Genomic DNA, 17,166 nt, shown 5'->3' with positions numbered 1-17,166 from the left:
ATATATATATATATATATAGAGAGAGAGAGAGAGAGAGAGAGAGAGAGAGAGATAGAGATTCTCTCTATCACTTCCATTCACAAGGTATTAGTTGGCCTGAGGCTACAGAAGAAGACACTTGTCCAAGATGCCACAATGCTATGCAGTGAAGTAGAACTGAAGATCACATGATAACAAAGTGAACTCTGTATCCACACAGTAATACATATGTAATAAAGCTGTCCTCTTCTTTCGCATATACTCAGCCACACAAACACACTCACATACATATATGAACATGCAAAGGTCAAACGTCTTTGTGTGTGTATGTTTGTTGTTGTGTGCCTAGACAAAAACAATCACTATAAATGTGGGCATGTAAACAATATTATTTATGCTGATTTGTCGGCGTACTGAAGAAGTTTGTTTCACAACTGCTTGTTTCCCAATTTGCTTCCACTGAGCAGTACCTTGGACAAATGTCATTTTACCACAGCTTAGAGTTGACCAATGACCTGTGAGTAGAATTTGGTAGGTGGAAACTGTGCAGAAACCTGTCATGTATATAAATGTGTGGACACGAGCATGGTTACATGGTCAAGAAGTTTGCTTTGCAACCACAAGATCCTGGGTTTGATCCCATTGTATAGCATCTTGAGCAAAAGTCTTTACCATAGCTTCATGTCAGATCAAGCCTCATGAGTGAAATTGGGTTGACTGAAATTGTTTAGATGCCCATTGGATGGATTGTAGCTGTATTTCAAAGGTTCAGATTTCTCATATGTTACACTGATTCAACCTGAGAATTATATTAAGGGTACATGTGTCTGCATACTAGTTCAATGAGTAGATCATCCAGTTGGTCAAACAACTGAACATTTGTACGTTGAAATTGAAGGAGTCCTTCATGTATATCTGTATCTTTCCTGGATGACCTCTGAAGTAGAACTACATTCACCTTACTATTAATAATTTCTAATTTAGGTACAAAGCCAGCAATTTTGAAGGGAGAGGCATAACTGATTATATTGACCCCAGTATTAGATCAATAAAATCAACCACCCAACAACAAAAATGTAAGCTTACATCACAGTTACTTGTAATAACTTCTACATGGTTATTCAATCTGTTTGAGACGGCAGTCAAATCTTCAAACCATACCCTACCATCTTAAAAAAAGACACATTGAATAATGTAGTTCAGAATATACTATAATTGAAATAGAAAAAGATATAATGAAAAAAAGAGGAAATGGCCATGATTTGAATGCCTTTATCATGAGTCTGCTTGATAAGAGCTGACATGGGGCCAAACAACTTCAACTATCAAGAGTTGACTATGTGGTCACTATTAGGTCAGCAGTTCAAGAACCTGAGATACTCATCAATTCTCATTCATCTTCCAACTAATTACATTAATTTAGTAGTTTTTGAGTGACTAATTAATGCAGAAGTCAGTTGTGTGTATGTGTGTAGTAAATATTTGTCTTGTAAGTGACTGAGACTAATTATCTTGTCCTAATGAATAGCACTTAATGGAGAAGGGAGATGGAGGTGTTGTGACATTTTTACGTTTTCCAGCGCTTAAGGACTTTGGGAATCAAACTTGGTTGCAGACTTGGGTTACTAAACATTTACTATCCTACTGCAGCATCTAAGGAGAGTGGTAGTGGCAGTGGCAGTAGTAGTGGTGATGGCACAAGGCCAAGAATTTGTAGGAGACTGAATATAGTTGATTGAATCATCTGTAGTTTTTGAGTGGTACTTGTTTTAATAACTCAGGATGGATGAAAGGTAAAAACTAACCTCAGTGGGATTTAAATTCAGTATAAAAATGGACAAAACTTGCTGCTGAGTGAATTTAGCAGAGTTCATTCTGTCACAAACATTAAAGGCCAGGTCTTTCACCAGTCTTGGAGGCTCTGGAAAAGGTCATGAACAGTACCATTCCTCTGACTAAGTCATAAAAAACACAAAATCATACAACAACCACTGAAAGCCACTTAATTCAGTGCTCTACTCTTTATGCCAATTCACTGCCTTTCTATCATTCTACTATTTTGACAATGATATTGATGATGATTATTTTTTTTTATACAAGGCCACATATTTATAAGGAAGAAATATATTTGATTAAATTTCATCCTTACTGAAAATTTAATGGGATGTAACTAAATGTCATATAAGATTTAGTCTAATATTAATAGCCTCAATAATAATAATTTATAATATTAGCATTGGAGGTTAGACATTTTGAGAGATGGGTTCATTGGATTATATCAACCCTTTTACTTAATTAATGCTTGCTTATAAACTCTTTAAAACAGTTTTTTCAATATTTCATTCATAGAAGAAGGGCAGTGCTATGACCTTTATTCAGAATTTCCAAGACTAGAAACATGAGAGGAAGAATCTAGAACTCATGAGTCATACACTGACTGGAGACCTGGTGTGAATGCTTGCAATTGAGTGGACTCTGTTAAAGCCCTCCAAAGTCCAGATGGTTGAATGGACAACAGTCTATCCAACTCACTGTCAAAACTGTTTCCATCTATCTCATTTCATACTGGATTCTGTGGTGTATATATTTCCTCTCTGGACAGAACGCCAGTCCATCACAGGATTACTCATTTATACCAGCTGAGTGAACTGGAACAGTGTGAAATGAAGTGTTTTGCTTAAGAACACAATGCATCACTAAATCCAGGAATCGAAATCACAATCTTATGATCATGAGTGCAACACCTTAATCATTAAGCAATGTGCCTCCACAACCTATTCATACCTGTAACCAATGACTCTTTTGTTCACAAAACAAAACAATTCCTTTTAGTACAGAGACATTAAAAAAATATTTGAAGAAGTCTCTTTCATATTGTCATTTAAACAACAAAGGACACCTGACTGAAGGCATTTTATTTCTAATGAAGTCATGTTTCTATATTAATGAATCCCAACAATTAAGGCAGAATTAGAGAGATTAGCTAACAGCAAAATCAAGGCAGTGAGCTGGTTTCAATTCCTAGTTGATGTTATTTCACTTCACTTAACACTTTTTTTTTTATTTTTCAAATCTTTTGTTTTTATTCAACATCTTTCATTCTTCTTCGTTCTTCATCTTCATCTTCATTTGTCTTCTTTCATTCTTCGTCTCTTTCCTTCCTCTGTTTCTTTTTTTCCTTTCTCTTTCTTTCATCTTTCTGCTTCTTCTTTGCCTTCCACTTCCTTTCTCTTACTATCCACTTTCATTCTTTTTTTCTTCTTTCTTCCCTATATCCCACAGTTGTCCTCATCACAACACCCCTATCCACTTATCCTAGACACATTAGTAAATTACATTCTTTGCTAACAAGAACAAATATAATTAAAAACAGTGAAGTAAATAAAACAAGTTGCACAATTTAATGTTCCCTGAAGACTGTTTATATGTGAGGTGTGTGGACACTCATTAGTTGTTAGTCCAGACACTACAACAACTACAGGTAGGACACTCAATGTGGTCACTTGATCTGTTGGAAATAATATCCAAATCTCCCTCAAATTACAACTAAATGCTTTGGAAAAAGAAAGAACACATTTCCTAGATGCAAAATGCCTATGAGAAGGATAGGTTAATCATGGGTTTAATATCTTATGACCCTTAGCAACAAAAACAACTGTACAATAAACTAATGATGGAGTCACTAACTGGGTTACTCATTTGGTCATATGTCTGAAATATGACTACTAGAAATATAAGTCATCTTATCCTCTCTAAATCACACCCTACTGTCTTAAAACACATACACACACACACACACACACACACACACACACTCTCTGTCTGTCTCTCTCTCTGTCTGTCTCTGTCTCTGTCTCTGTCTCTCTCTCTCTCTCTGTCTCTCTCTCTCTCTGTCTCTCTCTCTCTCTCTCTCTCTCTCTCTCTCTCTCTCTCTCTCTCTCTCGTCCTGGATATACTGAATTTGAAAAAAGACAGATGATGATGGTTGAAATAAAAGATAGGATGATCACAGCAGTAAGTAGATAATACAATGGAAGATGGGATAAAGGATAGATCTAAGTATGGCACCACAGTTAGGAGAACTTATTGTAATTAACAGCAACTCAGTGGAATTGATAAAAGTTTTGTGACTCAATCAAGGTTTTACAACAGGAAGTTATCTTTTAATATTAATTAACCAAATGAATATTTATTGAAATTAACAAATCTGTTTCATAGATTAGGCTCCTTTAGTTTCTGTCTATTGCAACTCTCTCAGATGGTCAAAAGAGTCATGTGAAGTGGATGATGACACTCGGGATAGTATTCCCTCTTTCAATACTTTGTTTTTTATACAGTTGATTGATATGTTGTGGTTGCTGGTGTTTAGCCCCAGGTCAGCTCTGATCCAGTAGATTAGTTTATATCACTACCTTGGGTACTTCTGCTGTAAGTTTTCATTTGAAAACCAGGTCTTTTGTCTGAGGTTAAGATCTTTCTCCTTTTCTCCTGCAAGTCTTGAAGACGCTTCAAAAAAAAGCCCACAAGTGCTGTACTTCTTTGTTTGATGAAGCCATTTTGTCTGTATCCACACAGAGTGCTCAGGACCTAAATTGACCAATGTGCTTTTCTTGTTTGCCTCCATGTATCAATCCTGATACATGGAGGTAAAGAATAGTAAAAGCTAATGTTTTGGACAGAACTTTTCATCAGAGGGCAAGAGGGGGGAAGGTTTTTTTTGAGGGTACCAAATAATTAGCATCAGTTATGTCAGAAAACGTAACTCTTCACTGAAGGGCTCTGTTAGACTTTCATTCTTCCTTGCACAAAACCAATTTAATGCATTTGTGAATTACTAATTTATAATTACTAATTTCTTTGGATTCAACTGGGTTTTGGTACTAAACATTTGTCCTGATCCTTCCACTCCCAAAATTCATTGCTGGTAAACTGCTGAATTCAAATTGAACTTCAGTTAATTATAACTAGCTATCATAGAAAACAAAAACATAAAGCTCTGTCTTCTAATCTTTTTACTGTTAACTGAGAGTGGAAATTACTTTAATAACTTCCTCCAGGGCTAAGCAGATTAATGTAACTTTTCTCAGGACACTAATCAGTGCATTACACAAAGATTGAACTCAAAAGATTACTATTAGATTCAGATATATTTTCTACACCCATTGTTCCCGTGTCTTTTATACTTCTGATAAAAGAATTATTCTTAAAATCTTTCAATTTGTACTTTTTTTATTTTCACATTTTTACAAAATCAATCAATTTAGTTAATTTAAATTAGATCTTGTTTTTAAAAGTCTAATGAGCTTGTAATTAAAATTACAATATTTTTTAATGGTAAATATATTCTATTAAACATACATGCATATATATATATATACATATACATACACACATACATATAATATAGCCATCTATACAATGATCTGTGTGTGTGTGTGTGTGTGTGTGTGTGTGTGTGTGTGTGTGTGTGTGTGTGTGTGTGTAAGGCATGGCTTTGTAGTTAAGAAGTTTGTTTCTTTATCATGTAGTTTCAAGTTCAATTCTACTGCATGGCACCTTCAGCAAGTGTCTTCTACTACAGCCCCAGACTGATCAAAGCTTTGTAAATGGATATGGTAGACAGAAATTGAAAGTAGCCCATCATATGTGTGTATACACACATACACACATGTATGTGTGCACATATGTGTCTGTTTGTTTACATTTGCACTTCTCTAAAAACGCTGAGTGATAAATGGTGACATTTTTGACATTTCCCCTGTCACCAAGTCTTCTACTGGCTTTGCAACTTCCAAGTCATGTGGAATAAGAGATCCCTTGGAAAAACAGATAAGGGTTAACAACAAGATGGATATCCAGCCATAGCAAATGGTACCATTTCAAATCTTAATAAATAACTTATAACCTATTCTAAAAGTTTTGTCAACTTAATGCTCTACACCACATTCATACAGTTCGACTCCTGATTATAAACAAGCGAGACACCAAAACAGTAGTCAGCAAACACGTAAATTGAACATCGGCTTCCTCTATGGCAGAATCCAAATACCTTATATATACATTATATGTATATACAAACTTACATAATACCTACAAACATATATGTGTGTATACATACATAGGAAATACACACTTAAGGATATGGTACTAAAAATATAATTTTGACACTGAAAATTCACAATCGTTATTTGAGTATCAGCTTTGTGTGTTTATATCTTTGCTCACCTTTTCCCAGCCAGTGTTGACCTGCAACAATTTAAACAGTGTATTAATAGCATCAATCTCACTGGTCTCGGAGGGGTTGCAAAGGTCATGGCCACTTCTTCTACTGGACTCAACAAGTGAAAAAAAAGAAAAAAGATCAGTCACCCACTCCACACCATACTAATGAATAATTGATAGAAATGCAATGAAACACCTGCACACGCAGAAAAAGAACAGAAAGCCACCCATAGATATATGGCAATGTGTATGCATGTCTACACATTTTTGTTTATCTATTTACCTACCTATCTATATTACATTGCTTTATATATATACTGTGATGAAAACACACAGAGGAAGTTAGTGAAAGACAGCTGTGAGCACATGTGCACGTCTGTTTGCATGCAAGTATGCTTGTGTGTGTATCTGTGCGTTAGTTTCATGTTCAGTCATCTGTAGCTTCTAATAGGTTGTTGCTTTTGTTTGAAGGAACAATTCTATGAGCAAATCATTCTCAGTTTGCTAGAAGCAGCAACCAAATCATTATTTCACACTCTACCACCTTATAATAGTTATGTTGGATGATGTAATCTTGGGTAACCTGTACATAAGAAAATGACGAGGTAGTCATGACCAGAACATCTCTCTCTTCTCTCTCTTTCTCACTATTTTACACTCTCTCATACACCCATTCTCTTTCTCTCTCTTTAATGTTGGTTGACTTGTAAATGTATACTATGTCTATGTAAGGTTAAAAAATGGTCTCAGCCAATCAACAAAATATATATTGATAAATTATGTATCAGACATAAATAAGTACTTGGTTCATTATGACCAGCCAGAATAGCTGAAGTCCAATAACTAAAACCTGTGAAACAGTTATTAAGAATATATACGTATATATGCACACACACACACACACACACACACACACACACACACACACACACACACAATATGTATTATCTGAACTAGATTACCTTCATTAAAAAAAATTTAAGTAATAACCAACAACATGCAATACAATTTACATTAGTTATTAACTTTTTTTTTGCTTTTAAAATTAGAAAAATACAGAAAAAAAAAAGAAGTGAAATCACTTTTAAAAGGAATATAATAAATGTAAATTAAAAAAAAAAAAAGACAAACTACTCCCCCCTCTTCTAAAAAAAAAAAAGAGTGAATTCTTGATGATGGATATATATATTTTTTACTCTTAATTGATAGAGAAGCTGTACTCTATTAACTGTGTCTCTTATTACTTTATAGAAACGCTCACCTCACCCGACCCCATTTCCACCTTTCATCTTTCTATTGGGTATCTGTTTTTGTGATATTTGTCCATTTGAGTACAACCAATCAATCAATGAATCAATATTCATTTACCCTCACACTAAAGTGTCACTCAGCATTATTTCTACTCACTAAAATATCACTCATTTAATTTCTATTTATTAGCCTTCATGCTCATGTATCACTCACACATTCAGTCAATATCTATTTGCTCTCATACTCAAGAATCTCTCAAACTCAAGAATCTCTCAATCAATTTAATTATTTATTCTCACCTTCAAGTGTCACTCAATCTTTTTTTCCCCTCATAATCATGTGTCACTCAACCAATCCATATTTATTTGCCCTTCCCAACATCTCATTCAGTATATATTTGCTTTCACCCTCAAGTGTTAATCAATGTTTATTTGCCCTTACACTCAGGTATTACTCACTTAATCAACCAATATTTTCCCTCCCCCTCATGTATTACTCACTCACTAAATTAGTATGTATTTGCACTCACACTCAAGCATGATATTGGGCCAGTCAGTCAGATGTTTGATTGTTTCTGAGTTCAGATATATGTTTTGCAAGATTTAACCATTTGCACTGTAACCTAAGACGATAGAACATTAATTGATTGCATAGTGCTCTTACTGCTTATAGCAATGGACTTCAAATGAATTGTCTTTGGTTCCTTTCCAGTTATGCAGTCTATACTGTTAATGATACTTATTAAAAGCTGTGAGTTGTGTCTCTAGAAGGTCACTATATCAAACTCTATCTCTGTCACCACATGATAGATATTTTCAAACAATATGAACTATACTACATCATGGTTTCTATTTTCAGCTGGTTCTCAACCATTTTTAGCCTATGGCTCTCTTTTATTCCTATTTTACTCTACTGGATTGCCATAGCCATTTGATGTTTAAAAAAAAATCCTACTGTATTTTCGTAATTGAATATTACTAGTAATTGTATAAAAAAATGTTTATATTTTGTGTATTACAAACTATAAGCAATTTATTGTATGTAAATTTTAAATTTTAATAACAAGATTTTATATGAACCCCTAAGGGCCATATGGACCTGGTTAAGAAACACTGCTCTATATGATACCTATTTTTAGCTAATGTGAAATGTACCTTCACATGCACTCCCATGTGTGTCAACATTACTTCCACATGGCCCCTGTGTATAGCACTATCAAAAGTTAGTATGGTGCTGTATTGTTCCAGAATATGATGTAGTGCTGAAGTGACTTGACTTCTACCAGTATATTGTATAGAACTGTGGTGTCTAGTTTCAAAACATAGTATAGTACTGTATTGACCAGTGTCAGAACATAGTAGTGTAGTACTATAGTACCCAGTTCCAAAACATAACTATAGTGCTGTCAACCTCAAAAGGATGAAAGGCAAAGTCAACCTCAGCAAAATTTGAACTCAGAACATAAAGACATGAAATTCCACTAAGCATTTTGTCTGGTGTGCTAGCAATTCTGCCAACTCAATGTTTTAAAGGATGCAAATATTGCTACAGAATCTAGTGATTTTTCAAACACTTCATGGGAAGTGAATTCTAACATAGCTTTGCACCAAGTTATAGGCACTCTCTTGCCGCTGTCACCATCATAAATGCTGTGAATCAGTGATTCACCCATTTGAAACCTGTAATCAATGGTACTGTTGTTCACCAATTGTAGTACTAAACAAATAAATAAATAAATGAATAGAATGTATAATTGTGTGGTTAGGTGTGTGTATGTGTATGAGTATAACTGTGTTTGTGTTTGTAAGAAAAAGAATTAGCTATATGTTGAATTGTGTGTATATCTACACTTGTGTGTGTATGTGTTTGTATATGTCAGTGTGTCTTTTTCATATTGGTTCCTTCAGTATTTTTTCTGTATCTTTTTCTTTTTCTTGTCCTTTCTTTTTTTTTGTACTTTTTTCTCCTTGCTATCATACACTTCTCCCCTTCCTCATTCCACAGCATAATGGTTTAAAGAACCTAATTATTATTCTTATTATTTTAATTTGTCAATCACTATCTTCTTTCATGTGGGATTAACTAGGTTTTCTTTTCCTCCTCCCCCGCCTCCCTCTCTTCCTCCTTTTTCTCTTCTTCCTTTGTTATTGTGGCAGTTATTATTATTGTGTTTTCAACATTTTCATGTGAGTTTCTTCTGAATCATCAGGTGCACTTCCTTGTTTCTGAGGTGTGTGCAGCATTGTCTTTAGGGGTTGTAGAATTGTTCATGGTGTTATTTCAGTGTTTTGTCTGTTTGTTGCGTAGAATATGTGCAATGTGAGTTGTGTTTTGGTGTCAGATGGTGATTGAATAAAATATGTGATGTGTGGGTTGTGTAATATGTTTTAGTGTCAGGTGGTGATTGCATTGAGTATAATTTGTGTGGGTTGTTATATTATTATCAGATTATTATTATTATTATTAACGTGGCATACTGGATAAACCACTTACCAGTATTTTATCCATCTTTACATTGTGAGTTCAAATTCTACCAAGGTTGACTTTGCCTTTCATCCTTTTGGGTTTGGTAAAATAAGTACCAATCAAGTACTGGGGTCAATGTAATTGACTTATCCCCTCCCCTGGAGTTGTTGATCTTGTACCAAAATTTGAAACCGTTATTATTATTATTATTATTATTATTATTATTATTATTATTAAGGCAGCAAGTTGGCAGAATTGTTAGAATGCTGGATGAAATGCATAGTAGTATTTCACCTGGTGGTATATTCTGAGTTCAAATTCCGCTGAGGTTGACTTTGCCTTTCATCCTTTCGATGGTCAATAAAATAAGTACCAGTTGAATATTTGGGTCGATGTAATCTATCATGTTCCCATGTGCACACACACTCAAACAAACACATGTTGCTGGAAGAGTAAATATTGTAGAATATCCAGCTATCCAACTTAATTCATAATAGTAACTTAGATATCTAAAACGAGCAGTTTAGAATCCGACTCAGTTGTTTTTATCATAAATATAATTTGTTGTTTAACCTTGCGTCAGCCCTAATTGAGAAGACCCATGGTCAAGACATTCCAGCCGTGACTATCCTGTTTTTTTATAAAAGTATCTTGGACTACAATATCTTTGTCCTTCATTTCACTAAGACAGCAGAGTATTATATGAGGGAAATTTAGCAGGTATTCCTCTCTTGATATAAGTAGCTAATGTTGGTGGTGGTGTCTTTCTGTGAATTAAAGTTTTGCAATATATATATATATATCTATATATATATATCTATATATATATATATATATATATATATATATATATATATATATATATATATATATATATATATATATATATGTATATATGCTCACATACACATATAGATATATTATGGTTTTTATCTAATCAAATATAAAAATGTAAAGAAATTCTGGTATATTTTGCAATAAACCCTAGAATAAAATCATCAGTTTTAACCATTATCATTGTCATCCAGTTGGAATGATAGCAACAGAGTGACATAAATTTGATACATTTAAAACCATAAATTGTATAGCATGTATCAGTAAACTCCATTTAACTCAAATTTACTGTTCAAATTACATTTATGGCCCCTTTTCATCTGGGATTGTAGCCAAAAGAAAGAGTCTGAAATGAAAGAAAGAAAAGTGGGCTTGTGAAGGATTAAGTATCTATAATTGGTTTGTTCACACCTGGGCCAAAAGCTATTTTCAAAAACAGTATTAATAACTATAAGAACATACTGAAAGATAAAAATCACATTGCTTCAGGTAATTGATGTCTAATCATTTGGGTTAAACTTTGCCAAAACAAGCAAATTGTAACTGCTGTAATCGCAGTAAATGGCTTTTAAAACTCTGTTGTTGCTACCGTCATTGATGAGGTTAGCTTTGATTCTGGTGTCTTCATCTTTAAAATTGAAGTTGTTTCTAGTGAGGCTACCATAAGATTACAGCTAACTCTGTTGAGGTTGCCATGAGACTTAGGGTAAGTTGAGATTACCATGAAATTGTGATTAACTCTGGTGGAGTTAACAGGAGGTTGTGGTTAACTTTGCTGGGTTAACCATGAAACTGAGGTTAACTCTGCTGGGTTAACCATGAAATTGAGGTTAACTCTGCTGGGAGTTGCCATGAGATTAATTAATTGTAGTGGGGTTACCATGAAATTGCAGTTAACTCTCATAGGATTAGATGAGACTAGGGTTAACTCTGATAAGGAGGTTTGCCATGAAAGGAGGTTAAGTCAGAATAAACTTCAGTCTCATGGCAACCTTGCAAGAAGCAACAACAGTCTTAAAAGTAATGTCATTAGAATCAAAGCTAACCCCACCAATCATGGTAGCTGCAACAAAGCTTTAAAAGCCATTTACTGTAATTACAGCAGTTAAGATTTGCTTGTTTTGGCAAAGTTTAACCTAAATGATTTGACATCAATTACCTGAAGCAATGTGATTTTATTTTTCATTACGTTCTTATAATCTATCTTATGGTAATTAATAATATCAGATGTGGGTATTTGGTTTAATAAAGTTGAAAATATGGAGTAGCATTTTGCTGGATAGCTTGTGAGTTGATAAACAATAAACCTTTAGTTCTTTTTATAAAAGTAAACTTTAATGAAGCCGTGTCATAGTAATCAATGAATTGAAGTGCCATAAAATCATCCTTATATATCAACAGATCAAAGTTTCTTGTCTTTGGTCCAAAACCTGCTATTAAGCCACATTATAGATTTAAAAATGGAAAAAAAATTATAATTTGTTGTATTAAATCTGTAAATATGTGAAGAAATGAGTTAAAGCAAAGATAAGTGGCTTTGAGGCATCAAAGATATACACATAAACCACTATCACATTTTTTTTTTAAAATTACATATTGTATGATTTTTGCATAATATACAGCAATAGTCTTTTTAAGAGTTAAAAGAAGAACTCTAGAATTATTTTCTATACTTGACTGTTTTCAAAAGATCTGACTATAAAATTTCAATATTGGATGGAAATGGCCTTGTAAATTTTACCTTTGAATAAAATATCACTTAAAGAACAAAACAATGAGCAGTTTCCATTTTGAAATTTTCTTCAAACAACATATTGATTTAAAAAGAAAAAGAACTACTACTACTACTACTACTACTACTACTACTACTACTACTACTACTACTACTACTACTACTACTATTACTACTGCTACTGCTGCTGCTGCTGCTGCTGCTGCTAATGATAATAATAATAATAATAATGGTAACAATAAATCTGTACATATTTGAGACCTGCTTTACTTTCTGATGGAACCAGCCTAGCTTCTTTCCATGGATCTATTTTAGCTTTGTGTATGAAGAGCGCTCTGACCCAGGCATTATAAGTACATTGCTGAAGATGGGCTCTTGGTGTTCCTTTGATCACAAATCTGACAGACAAATTCTTTAATTTCCTCCATGCTTTCATCATCACCTTGAGGGTTCAAATTGCAGTTGGTGCTTGAATTGTTAAAAACAGGTTCTCCTTTTTCTTTGTCAGTGAGAAATATCTGTTGTTTCACCAAATCATTAGATTCAGTTCCAGTTGTAAATGTATCTTCTAAGGCAGCCATGGACAAACTGCAGCTTGTGGCATGCCTAATGAAAAATTGCCTTCAATTTTTTTTTAGTAGTGCAGCTTGCCTGATGATGAACCATATCTCATGCAGTCTGCTTTTTGAAAAAGGATGCTTATGACAGTTCTAAGGCATCATTGTAAAATAGTGTAAAATATCTGATTATATACTATAGTTTAGGTTGACTGAATCATTTGGTGCTGAGATGACTGCATGGTGAAGAAGTTCTTTTAGCATCTATATGAATTCAGGTTTGATCCTTCTGCATGGCCTTAAATCAAGTGAAGGCGTGTGGCTTAGTGGTTAGGGTATTCAGCTCATGGTTGCAAGATCATGAGTTTGATTTCTGGCAGTACATTGTGTCCTTGAGCAAGGTATTTTATATTATGTTGCTCCCGTCCACTCAGCTGGCAAAAATCAGTTGTACCTTTAATTCAAATGGCGAGCCTTGTCACATTCTGTGTCACATTGAATCTCCATGAGAACTATGTTAAGGGTATGTGTGTCAGTGGAGTACTCAACTACTTACACATTAATTTCATGTGTTGGTTGTTTCTTTGAGATCAACTGGAACCCTCAACATCATAATTGACAGAGTGCCAAGCCTTAAATCAACCAAAGTCTTTTAAGTTTAATTTGGAAGTTCCATCACCTGGTTTAACATCACTACATGATTCTTTGGTGCCTTTACTGGAATCCACTGTGTTGAAAGCATTAATGGTAGGAAATTACCCTCAACCTATAATCTGGTTCAAATGCTTGCTACAGTGTTGGCTCTGCTAAAGGCACCCAATGACCAGGTGTGGTGTTAAACTAGGCAACTTTTTAATTCTACCATCAAAGACAGGAACAGGTCCTCTGATGAACAGGAACAATTTCCATTAACCAAATTCCACTCACGTGGTAATCCAAGAGACAATCCAAGACTTTTGTAGAAGCCGCTTAATTAAGGTGCTATGCAATCAGATCAAACCTGAAACTGCATTCTTGCAGACAAAACATCTTTGCTACAGTCATGCCTGCACTCCTTGACCACTCAACTCAGTACTGACTATTCATTGATCATCTATGGGAAGAACATTAACCATTCAGTCATGTATTGACTACATATATAGAAAACATTGACCATTCAACCATGTATTGACCAGTCAGCCATGCAGTGACCACTTGTGCAAAACTGAATTACCATTCATGCAGGCACTGACCACACAGGTAAAGAACATTGACTATTCAACTAACTAATCAAAGACCACATATGTCGAAAAAGTTGACCATTTAGCCTGGCACTGACTACATATATAGAAAACAGTGACCATTCAGCCAGACATTGACCACATATGTAGAAAACACTGATCATCCAACCATGCACTCACCACATATGTTGAGAACATTTACTTTTATTTACTCGGTTAATAATGCTGAGTCAAACATTATTTGTTATTATGTGTGCAATGAAATACCTGTGCAGTGGATGTGATGATTTACATTGACTGAAACCTTATTTGCTTGTTATTTTCTTTGGGTTTTTTTTTCTCCTAAAATCTAAATTTCAATTTTGTTTAATTTATTTATTGTTCTTTTTCAGTTTACGAACTAGTGAAACAAACTACCTAAATGAATCATTTTCGTTCTACTCAGCAATCCGTATGCGAGCATATTACTCAAAGGCAAACAAAGAGGACAGGTAAGTGTAACAAGCTAAATGGACCTTTTAATTTTCTCTCTTTTTACTCTTTTTTACTCTAATAAATCTTTCTCTTGGTCTTGGCATTGCCGAACATTCCTTGTATTTCCCCAACCTCTGCATCTTTTTCTGACCTATATTTAATGCACAACCTTAGTTGTTTGTCACAGTATTTTTCTCTCTTTTCCCTCCCCACCAGTTTCTCTCTCGTCTTTTGTTTCACAATATTTTTGATATATTTTTTTGGTTTTTTTTCTTTTTGTTGCTGCTACTGCTGCTGTTGCTGTTGTTGTTAATGTTGTTGCTGCTGTTGCTGTTTGGATCTGCTGCCAATGAATATTGATTCTCACCGTTCTTATTTCAGTGTGTTAACGTGTTATGTGTACATGTGAATTAGTACGATGAAGTATCACTTAATTCTCTACTACATTCCTGTCTAATTGATATGTTCCTACTTGATCACTTCTTCCCCTCTCTCCATCCACAACACCTGTCTATATATCAGTTAAGAAAATGTAAATATTTTGAGCTTCTTTCACTGGACAATAGAATCACCATACTAGATATTGTTGTTCAGTCCTTGATCAGCTTTGATCCAGCAAATTTATGATCAGAAGTATTTTCAACCATGACTCTCTTGCATTTTATTCCAACATTGAGGTTCCCTCTCTTCTCAAAGCTGATTGATAAATTCAAGCAATAAATATACCTATTTAAAAAAATATCATTATCATTATTATTATTATTATTATTATTATTATTATTATTATTATTACTACTATAATTATTATTGTTATGAAGGTGGTGACCTGGCAGAATTGTTATTGCATTGGACAAAATACTTAGTGACATTTTTTCCGCCTTTATGTTTTGAGTTCAAATTCTGCATTGATTGACTTCACCTTTCATCCTTTCAAGGTTGATAAAATAAGTACTAGTTGAGCACTGGGGTCGATGTAATTGACCAAACCCCTCTTTACCAAAAGTTACCAGAAAGTATTATTATTATTATTATTTCAGTTAGCAGAATCAATAGCATATCAGATAAAATGTTGTTATTTGCTCTGGCTTTTTACTTTCTGACTTCAAATCCTGCCAAGGTTAACTTTGCCTCTCATCTTTTTGGAATCAATAAAATAAAGTACCAGTCAAGTAGTGGGGTTAATAGTTACTGACTATTTCCCTCCTCTCGAAATTGCTAGCCTTGTGCCTAAATTAGGAATCATTGTTATTTATCATTTGCATTGGCAGAATAGTTAGAGCATTGAATGAAATGCCTTGTGGTATTTAGCTAGAGCCCTTTATATTTCTGAGTTCAAATTCCACCAAAGTCAACTTTGCCTTTCATCTCTCCAAGGTTCATTAAGTATAAGTTAAGTATAGGGATGGTTGATTTAATTAGCTACCCATCTCCCTCCACAAATTGCTGGCCTTGTGCCTTAGTTAGAAGTTATTATTATTATCATTATTATTATTGGTGTAATATGTAATGGGGCATAATTTTCCTCTTATAATTGAAGTTTTAATATTGAAGAGTGTCATAGACCTATTGAGTGGAAGCAATAACTGAGGGCATTAAATGTTCAGGTTTATGACTTTTTAGTATTCTTCATTTATTGGATGATTAGCTGACCATTTAACATAAAGGAATGCAACTTGACACATCTACTTATATCAATAAACATAAATACAGGCACACTCACACCCATGTACATATCATTGTGATCACGATCATCATTTTTCTCTACTTATCTATGATGGATCCCACAATATTTCCACACTGATGCTGTTCTTTCTCATCAGTGACACAGCAACAGAAAGCTAGCTAACTCTATTTGATATGTTGTGTTTTTTTGTGGCATAGATTTTTGTATCACCAACTATTTCACAGCATAGATTGGGTATGTTTCATCATGCCACTGGCTCTAGAAATGCTGTCTTTGGCAACATTAAAGAATCCTCTTTACCTTTCTTATGCAATGAACAGTTTATGTATGCCAAATTCAAGATATTGGCCAACTCAAGGTGTCACACAATAGAACTGAACCCTGAACTGTGTGATTGTGAAGTAAAATTCTTCACTTAGCTGCATCTCCACCTATATATAATATATATATATATATATATATAAATATATATTCTATTTGTTCATATGTTTGCAGTGATAGAAAAAGAAGTTTCACCAATGAAGTAATTCTGTAATCTGTACACTAATTGTCAAAAGTTGCTTCTGGCTAACTCACATCTATTTGGTCACTCTCAATCTATAATATGGTGTTCTCTTCAGGTTGATCTTTTATCTACAATTTAATCCATTGAACTAGTCTGCATGACATCAATACATCTTCAGGACCTCATTTAACACTGTTGGAAAAATATAGAATTTTTATTTTAATTTCGGTTGTGACTATTG

General features: G+C 34.1%; 1 protein-coding gene across 4 annotated transcripts in view; it reads left to right on the top strand.

The window, feature by feature from the left end:
* The window catches only part of LOC106874603 (protein SCAI), a 225,269-nt gene that overhangs the window by 140,124 nt on the left and 67,979 nt on the right, over window positions 1–17,166 (top strand). For all 4 annotated transcript variants that reach the window (XR_008266452.1, XM_014922578.2, XM_014922502.2 and 1 more), the window contains exon 4: window positions 14,655–14,753. Coding sequence is in view for 3 of the 4 variants with exons in the window: in XM_014922578.2 (XP_014778064.1) it covers window positions 14,655–14,753 (99 nt within the window). In the remaining variant the exon portion in view is untranslated. The remainder of the gene's footprint in view (window positions 1–14,654; window positions 14,754–17,166) is intronic.

This window comes from Octopus bimaculoides, chromosome 21, assembly GCF_001194135.2.
Source record: "Octopus bimaculoides isolate UCB-OBI-ISO-001 chromosome 21, ASM119413v2, whole genome shotgun sequence".
Lineage (NCBI taxonomy): Eukaryota > Metazoa > Mollusca > Cephalopoda > Octopoda > Octopodidae > Octopus > Octopus bimaculoides.
Note: the sequence above shows the minus strand (reverse complement) of the source record. Positions and strands in the feature narration are given on the sequence as shown.